This window comes from Sander lucioperca, chromosome 5, assembly GCF_008315115.2.
Source record: "Sander lucioperca isolate FBNREF2018 chromosome 5, SLUC_FBN_1.2, whole genome shotgun sequence".
Taxonomy (NCBI): Eukaryota; Metazoa; Chordata; class Actinopteri; order Perciformes; family Percidae; genus Sander; species Sander lucioperca.
Genome location: NC_050177.1, coordinates 737962 through 747500, shown reverse-complemented (window position 1 = coordinate 747500; position 9539 = coordinate 737962). Strand labels below are relative to the sequence as shown.

Here is a 9539-nt window from a genome sequence, read left to right as displayed (position 1 = left end):
TCTCTCTCTCTCTCTCTCTCTCTCTCTCTCACACTCTCTCCCTACCTCACTCTTCCCACGTCCTCCCCCGTCTCTGCTCCATCCCTACATCCCCTCATTTGTCTCTGAAGAAAAGGGAAAGAAAATTTTACTGCAAGGAAGGAGGGAGGGGGTCTTAATGTAAACATTCCATTATGTGCAAATAAAAAAATATTAAAAAAGGAAATTGTTATGTAAAAAAAAAAAAACAAATCTATGCAATCATAATGTGTTCAATAACTGGGGGAAATTGTGGGCGTCAATCAGGCCTTTTCTGAACAAGTTCCCTGTCTAAATTAAACAGGATAACAGATTTCTCCAGTGTTTGTTGGCTGTTATGGGGGAGAGGAGGGAGAAAAGGAGGGAGGGACAGACAGGGAAGGAACTGAGTAGAAAAGACTTGGACCAAACGCTTGTTTCCTTTTTTTTTTTTTTTTTCTCTCTTTTTTTTTTTCCCCTGTCAGGTTGGAGAGAAATGAACTCTGGAATTGTGATTTTTCCTTTTTTTTGTACTCTTTAATATCAAACCTTATCTGCTGTACTGGAAACTGCAACGCCTTCTGTCTTTAATGATAAGTGAGTTTCACAAAGCACACATAAAAGTTTCCTTACAAAATACCTCGGCTTGTCTTGATGCCTTTTTTTCTTCTGTCTGTCTGTCTGTCTGTCTGTCTGTCTGTCATTAGGCTCATTCTCTATAGATTGAGACTAAAGGCTGTGGAAACTAAGAACAATTATCCCATGAAAAGTTTTGGTTCCCTTTTTAATATATATATTTTTTTATATTTCAAATGTAAAAACTACCTGATTTGTATGTCAACTAGGGCTGTAACTTACAATTATTTTCCCCCTAGATTAATCTGTCGATTTACTCTGATTAATCGATTAGTTGTTCGGTTCATAAAATGGAAGAAAATGGTGAAGGAAGTAGATCCGTGTTTCCCAAATCCCAAGACAACATCCTCAGATGTCTCTTGTTTTGTCCACAACTCAAAGATATATTTAGTTTACTGTCACAGAGGAGAGAAGACACTAGAACATATTCACATTGGGGCACCTGGATAGCTCACCTGGTAGAGCGTGAGCCCCATGTACAGAGGCTCAGTCCTCGCTGCAGCGGCTGCAGGTTCAATTCTGACCTGGGGCCCTTTGCTGCATGTTGTTCCCCCTCTCTCTCCCCCTTCATGTTTAGCTGTCCTATCGGATAAAGGCCTAAAAAATTATCTTTAAAAAAAGAGAGAAAATATTCACATTTAAGAAGCTGCAATTAGGATTTTGACTTATTTAAAAAAAATAAAAAACAATAAAAAATGACTCAAACCGATGAATCAATTATCAAAATAGTTGGCGATTAATTTAATAGCTGACAATTGATTAATCTTTGCAGCTCTAATGTCAACTTACTTGGTTAAAATAATCTTATGATAATGTCCTGAAGGTTTGATGTGACATTAGCATATATTTGTAGAGTTCAACACTGTTTACAAGTGCCATCATACAATGTAATCTCTTTGTGAATAGAAATGACTGCTTTACCTAATATTTCTTTTATTATGTCACTTCAGTAACGGACATCATCCATTCTGCTAGTCAGATAACAAAAACATGACACACTGTTGTCCCATTTCATCAGCTTTTTAACCATAAGTCTGGATTTGTGTACTTGTAAGCTTTCAGAAGTCGCTGTACTTTAACCAAACCAGGTACAAGAGTATGGGCTCAAATAGGGCCATTGATATTTTGAGCTTGTAAAACTTGTTTTGTAGCTGTAGAATTATTTTGTGTAATTCAAATTAGTGGAGGAATATTTTCAACAGTGAGGTTTCACAAAGTCTGAGCGATGGACACACAAATGTCCTGTCAGACTTTGTTTTTACACAAATAATTCTACAGCTACAAAACTTTTTTTTTTTTACAAGCTTTAAACTATGAATGCCCAAACTTCACAAAACCCTGTTGCTGTTTTTTGTAAACTACCTCTGTTTGCATGCGATACAAAGTTATTTTCGTTGTTAAAATTAAACTATCACTGCGAGCGGTGGACCTGTTGGTTTCACCTCATGGATTTTATGAAGTGGTTTTCGGTACGGGGAGCGGAAATGGGCCGGACCTTTTGGAGAGGAGAGGGTCTGATCTGCGCACGCATCACCGACACTCGGGCCTGCTCTCACGCGCGCTGGTGTGCCGTGCTATACCTTTTGGAGCAGCTCGAGACCCTTTAAACAACATGAGCAGCTCGGTGACATCCGAAGAAGTGACGCCGAAGTCGGTCTTTGTTTAGAGCCCTTCCTCCTTCTCGTTATCACCCGCTACAGACTGGTTGTGGCCCCTCCGCGCGCACTGCGGCGCTTTGAAACCTCGGAACAACAGGGCGCGCGGCCACTCCTCCTCTGGTCCGCTGTGGCAGGAATGATGCTCGCGCTCACCTTCACCTGCCGCGCGCTGCTCGTCTTCCTGCTCTCCGACTCGGTCCAGACCGACAGAACAGCGGTAGGACCTGAACTCTGACTCACTAACTAACAAGTAGGCTAGCCTGTTTACCAAACTAGTCAGTCTGAAACTTCTGTGGAGTTAATGTCGGCAAAGAGATATTGTACCTTAAGGATTATACTCACTAAAACTAGTGAGTATACAAGTATAGTATTCTAAAAAAAACACTATAGGATATTAGTTAAGTTGGTCTACATTTTCAGGTTTGTAGGCTACCTGAAAACTTTGTGAATTTAGTTTCACAAAGGCAGAAATCACCAGTTTAACAAGCTGACCAACGTAAATGCATTTCCTTAAGCACGCATTTTATGGAAGATATTGTAGCGAGCTACGTGGAAGAAGTCAATGAGCCAGAGCTACTGAAATTTTAAGTAGTTTATTTTTGTTTGATATATACTCGATACACAGAGTCATCAACCTACCCCAGTGTCTCAGTCATGGTAACCCAACACATGTAGGCTAAATAAACATAAACTAAATCAAGACTAAAACCCAGGTAACATAAATGCATAACGAAAGCACTAACAGAACATAATTTACACACTTAAAGTAGGACAGGAACCGTTAATAACATAGTCCCATGATCCTTTGCACTGCAGTGCAGTACAGTAGCCGGCCGTTACGATATAATATTACCTACAAAAGAGGAGTCAGGCCCGTAGCTAGCCTAGTGGAAGGGCGGGTGGTTCTTTTTTTCAAAAAGTGGACCTTTTTGCAGTTTCCCTCATTTTGTATTTAATGAGGAGGTTCAAATAATTCTTTTTGGTGACTTTTTATTTTCAATTTTCAATGAACACGTTTTTTAAATGTATAATTTCTTTTAAAAGCTAGGTTTTGAATTTGAAATGAAGATGACATTTAGTTCCAATACGGAGAATGAAACTGAGTTTATAGCTCATGCTAATTTTAAACTCCTAGTCCCTATAGTAGTTTGGCTTTTGAATGTACAGTGTAATTAAAATATACAGCTTTCAGTATCATAAAACCAAAATACACTGCAGATATTGACATACAATCAAATTGAAGCTGAGAATCTTAAATTGCACATCTAAAGCTGAAAACATAAGTTACAGGTCAACAATATGTGCTGTATAAAGTTAAAAACCAAGATGAAAATCAGTTTTAATGACTTTACACCATGATCCTTCTCTAAAGAAGGAACATGATAAAGGGATTACTTCTCAGCACCAGCCAACATCTTTTAGTTTTACCCAGTCTGACTCTGGAAAACAAAAACACCAGGTTTTACACTGTAAAAAGTATGTGTGTTATTTATTTGGCTTATTATTGAGTAGATTTGACCACACGCTACAACACACAACCCACAACTGCTTTGTGTGTGTGTGTGTGTGTGTGTGTGTGTGTGAGAGACAAATATCATGTATATTTTGGAGACGTGTGTGTGAAGTAATGTGTGATCCTGAGCTGAGAGTGTTGTCAGGGGAGCATGTGGAGGTCGTTAAATTAAATTAATTCAAATTAATTGTGTGTGTGAGTGTGACTGTGACTGTGTTGTGAGCTCCCTGGAGGATGACAGGGTAACACCAGCCAGCAAGACCTAACTATAAAAATACACACATTGCTGCCAGGCAAATATTTAACCTGCTACTCAGGGGAAACAGACAAGTGTGTGTGTGTGTGTGTGTGTGTGTGTGTGTGTGTGTGTGTGTGTGTGTGTGTGTGTGTGTGTGTGTGTAAAAGTGAGAACTCACATGAAAAACTCCCTTAACAGCCTATAATATATTTTAAGAGCATGCTAAACAAGTATCACAGCTACAGTGAGTACATGTAGAAATATAGTAATGTCAATAAAGTAGAGACGCACAATAAACTCCTGTAGAATATGGCAGTGTTAACATAGGTTAATAAAAAAAAATTGGTTCTTTACATAAACAGTTCACACAAAACTAAGTGGTACTACGACAGACTTTTTTCACTTGCAAAATTATCTTTTATATTGACGAACATCATATGTGTAATTCATGGCTCAGTTCAACGGGATCAAATCATTATTTGTCTCAGGCCGTTCACTACCCTGCGGAAATAAGGTCCCATGGTGGTATGTAGTACGTATGCCACGTATTCCACGTATTTTTTGCTGCATGCACTACATTGACTGTTGCTGTATAAGAGCGCTGTGGACCGAAGAGGTCGGGGTGGAGGGGTGTGTCCTAAAACCCGGCGCTTTCAAGCCGGTTAGTGGCGTTCGCATCCCGTGGGAAACAAGACTTTCACCCAGGAAATGTGTGTTCGTTCCCCGGGAGTGTTTTAATCCAAACCACGATCTTTTTCCTAAACTTAACTAGTCGTTTTGGCGCCTGAACTTAACTGTCGTCGCCGCATGACGCTCACTTTTTGTCAGCTAAACTCAAATGCCACGGTCTCTGAAAGGACGTCATCTCGCGGTGCCAGTCGGCTCAAAGTAATTGTAAGAGCCATTTTCATTTGTTTTGGGTGTAGGACACAAATTGTCCACTGGTGTCACTAGTGTGCTTTTGAGTGATGTCTATTTAGGTAGGAACTTTTCTGCAGGTAACATGGGGTGCTGTTAATCGGAGGAGTACCAATAGTTTTTGACCGCGTCGAATCGCTACACACCGCACCTACACATGTTGATGTGTAAATGTTTGTTGATGGACACATTGATTCTTGCTAGTGCTGTCAAACGATTAAAATATTTAATCGCGATTAATCGCATTAATGTCATAGTTAACTCGCAATTAATCTCAATAATTGCACATTTTTATCTATTCTAAATGTCCCTTGATTTCTTTTTGTCCCATTATTTTTTTCTCATTTTAATGCTCTTATCAGCATGGAAAAGTGGACAGCTTGCTTTGTGCAAATGTGCTTCTGTCTGAAGTCCTCCATTGTCGTCTGGCTTTGACGAAGAGACGGAGAATTCGCATCAGCTGTGTGTGCTTGGCCATCAAGTGGTATTTGAGACTGGACGTGCTGCGATGATAGCTCAGTTCAAAACGACAAAACACACAGATCACTTTGGTCTTGTCAATGGAACCATTTGGCAACTTTTTAAAAGTAAACTTTACATTCAGAATCTTATTGGCATCCATTTCGGCGTCTCGCGCTCGCCATCCACTCAAAACCTAATGTTAGCCTACTACTCTTTGGCCGGCTCGCAAGCCCAAACAACTAATTTTAATTTTAAATTAGTTTCTAACGTTACTAGTTGTTGCATCAACGTTACTAGTTGTTGCATCAGCATGTGAAAAAAAACTACAAAGTTTGCTAGGCCAAAAAGAACGTTAATCTTGCGCTAAAAAAAATTGACGCCGTTAAAATGTGTTTGCGTTAACGCCGTTAATAACGCGTTTAACTGACAGCACTAATTCTTGCACTTTCATTCGTAAAACATTGTGATCCATAAATGTCCATCAAAACGCAACGACTATTGGAGTCTGTGATTTCAACAGTATGCTGAGCGGTGTAAGGTAGAAGAGAGCGTGTCAGCTAGTTTACTAGCCATAGACTGTTTCAAGTCTGTATAGCAGCCCCTCAGTAGCTTTAAGTTTTTAGGCTTAGCCATTATAGTCATCTTTTGTCGGCTAAACTCAACGACCAACGGCCGCTGATTGGACCGACAGCTCCCAGTGCTCTATAGCCGGCTCCCAATGACCAGCCGACAGTCGCCTTATTTCGTAGGATACCATACAAATTGGTGTGCATACATTTTGGTACGATATCATACAAACCCGTTCATGAGAATGCGTTGCAATACTACACTCAATAATACTTTACAATCTAGTACAGTAATGGGTCCATATTTATTAGGAAACCTGAGGAACCATTTTAGCTTGACAGAAGTCTCCTCAAGTTGACTTTCTTACTGTACTTGCATGAACTGATCCCAGTGTGTTTCTGCAGGTTGGAATTGGAAAAATCCATGTGAAAGTTGAGCGTATGCTTTGGAAATGGTCAGCAGTTAATGTAAAGTACAGGTCATTTGTGCTTGATGGGCTAAAACGTACAAAACTATCGGTCTGCTCCTTTAAGGTGCTGGTAAAGTAAGCAGCACAGACACTTTGTAAACCTGCAGAAAGATTATAGTCTCATTCTTCATCGGGTGTGTGTGTGTGTGTGTGTGTGTGTGTGTGTGTGTGTGTGTGTGTGTGTGTGTGTCAGATGTTAAACATATCATCATCTTCCCTCCGTGTGTGTTAATGATTGGTTTAACACATGTGCTGGACAGATTAACGGCGTTTACAAGTGAGCGATTCACGCCTTCACAGGCAGGCAGTTAGTTCAGGCGCTAAATCCCACCGCCGGGTGTCAACGGGCCTTTCAGCAGCATCAGCGACCCTTTTCCAGGACAAACATCGTGTTTTGTAAAAAAAAACAAAAAAAACTCTGGAGATAAGTTTTATGTTTTCCTAAAGTAAGAATGTGTAAGTCACGAGGAGACAGTGGTGGCTTGTTCTCGCTTTCTCTGCTGCTCGCTCCCTTCCTGTCTCTCTCTCTCTCTCTCTCTCTCTCTCTCTCTCTCTCTCTCTCTCTCTCTCTCTCTCTCTCTCTCTCTCTCTCTCTCTCTCTCTCTCACACACACACACACACATGTGCGCACACACACACATACTGTATGCACACACTCATGGCTGAAGTTTTATAGGCCCAAACACACTGGCTGTAATTGTTTTAACACTGAGGATATTGTAGTTGCTGTAGTTCTACCTGACAGACAGGAAATCCAGTCTGCCCAACACTTTGCACCTGGGCTCCTGCCCTCCTTGACTACTCCACCCTTCATCCCCCTATTCCTCTCTTCCCTCTAACCTCCCTCTTGTCCTCCTTTTCATTCCATCCACCCAGACGTTCATTCCTTTCTCAATTCTCTCTGCAGGCTTTTCTTCATTCCTCTAATCACATTTTTTTCCTCCTTCCTTCATTCTTTCCTCCCCTCCTGTTTTTCTTCCTCCGTCCCTGTATTTCTCCACTTACCCTCCTTCATTCCTCCCTCATTTCTTTATTCTTAGCATTCTTTCTTCTATTTTTCCATTTCTCCCTCTGTTCATATTTTCCTTCCTGGACTCTTTTTCTTGTTGTTATGCTGCTGCAGTCCTTCCACTCATTCCTCGTTCCCTTCTTTCATTCATCCCTCCATTCTTCTTTAATCCTTCCTCGATTCCTCCCATATTCCTTTTCATGCTTTGCCTTCATTCTCTCTTACTCCTTTCATTCATCCCACCTTTTCTAGTTCTAGTCCTTATTCGCTCCTTCTTCTATTTCTTTGTGAATTCATAATTTCTTCATCTATTCTTCTATTTTCCCTATCTCCCAGCCTCCTTACCTTCCTTTTTTCCTCCCCTCCTTTCCTCATCTCTCCTTCATTCTCATTTCCAAACTTAGTTCCACAATTCCTTTATTTCTGACCTCTTTTCTTCCATTCCTCCCCTTATTTCCTCTTCTCCCTCTGTTTCCTCCTTCATACCTTCCTTCCTCTTCTGAATCTTCTCCTTGTTTTTTCACTTTCTCTCCATCACAGTTAAACATGTATGCCCACACACAACTGTTGATTTCATTTCATTTCATTTGTTATTTACCTTCATGTAGTCGGGGGTTCAGGGGGGGTTTGTGCAGTAATAATGGTGTGCTTTGCTTTGACTGGATTTAGTAAAGTTAAACTCTTGATGTGCTGTTTCAGTTTACCTCATCACCTCTATTTCACACTATCGTTCCAAAAAGGCAAACTTTTTTCAGAACTAAGTTTGTGATAGGTTTGGTTTAAAAGTATAAATGCTATATCCTGCATGTATATTGCAGGGGATAGCATTCCATTATTAAGGTAGAAAAACAAGCTTTGCAATGCATATCGTTTATAATCACCAGTATAGTTGTCCTTACTTTCCTCTTAGAGAGAGTCTGAATGGTATTGTCATTTGTTTATTTCATTATTCTATGTATTTTTAGACCTACAATTACTACTCTGATTATAATTGCTTAAACAACCTGTCTACAAAGTATCTGAAAATAAGGAAAGATGCACATCATAATCACCCAGAGCCCAAGGTGACATCTTTGAATGACTTTAATCCAACCAACATAGAGTAGGGGAGAAGTAAATAATTATATAATCACAAAATAATCAACTGAGACTATTTTTTCAATTCAATTTTTAGTTTCATTAAACCGGGTTATATTTTTTATATTTGATCTCTTCAGTCAATATGTAAGTTAACGTCTGGACATTAAGGCACAGAGGTTTCATTCACCGCTAAATTATGCCAACACTGTTAGACAGAGTTAGAGAGAGAGTGTGTGTGTGTGTGTGTGTGTGTGTGTGTGTGTGTGTGTGTGTGTGTGTGTGTGTGTGTGTGTGTGTGTGTACTACTACAAGTACTGTGTGTATGTACTGAGAGCTGGCAGGCTGATGGACAAAGAGGCACTGATGAGGAGTGAGAATGTGTGTGTGTATGTGTGTGTGTGTGTATGTGTGTGTGTTCTTGTTTAACTATATTTGTAGGGTCCAAAAACCAGGAGTCCAGTATACTTCTGGGGTCCCGACAGCTTTGTGGGGCCAAAATGCTGGACCCCACAAGGTTAAAGGTCTGTTTGAGGGTTAAGACTTGGTTTTAGGATTAGGGTTAGAATTAGGTTATGGTTAGGGTGAGGGTAAGGGTTAAGGTTAGGCATTTAGTTGGGTTGCCCTAGGGGAGATTGAGTTTTGCGCTTAGTCTCGCATTGCCAGATCACAGCGCTGTGTAGGGCTGAACGATTAATTGCATTTGCGATAATATCGCGATATGTTAAAACGCGATTTCCTAATCGCAAAGGCTGCGATTTGGTCACATGACTCGCGAGAGCAAATCAGTCTGCACTCAGCAGAGAAAGCATCAACTAGCACGCTAACGCTACGCCGTACCTTGAGCTGATTTCTGTCATTCAAACAACTCTGAGTTGTAGTTTAAAACTTTTACAGCCATTTTAATAAAATGAAGGGTTTTATTCGGGCTTGAGTCTATACATGCAGTTAATGGATACAGGCACACAGAACTCAAGGCTCGGTTGGCAACGAT

The 9539-nt window shown here is 40.4% G+C and overlaps 1 protein-coding gene across 3 annotated transcripts in view; it reads left to right on the top strand.

Moving 5' to 3' along the window:
* The first annotated feature begins 2111 nt into the window (after positions 1–2111).
* The window catches only part of LOC116053210 (SPARC-related modular calcium-binding protein 1-like), a 28879-nt gene continuing 21451 nt past the window's right edge, over positions 2112–9539 (top strand). The window contains exon 1 of one of the 3 annotated variants that reach the window (XM_031304212.2): positions 2112–2508. In XM_031304212.2, the coding sequence (XP_031160072.1) occupies positions 2428–2508 (81 nt within the window). In that variant the 5' untranslated portion in view covers positions 2112–2427. Of the gene's footprint in view, positions 2542–9539 lie in introns of all 3 variants that reach the window. The other 2 variants (XM_031304213.2, XM_031304214.1) reach the window with 2 other exon arrangements.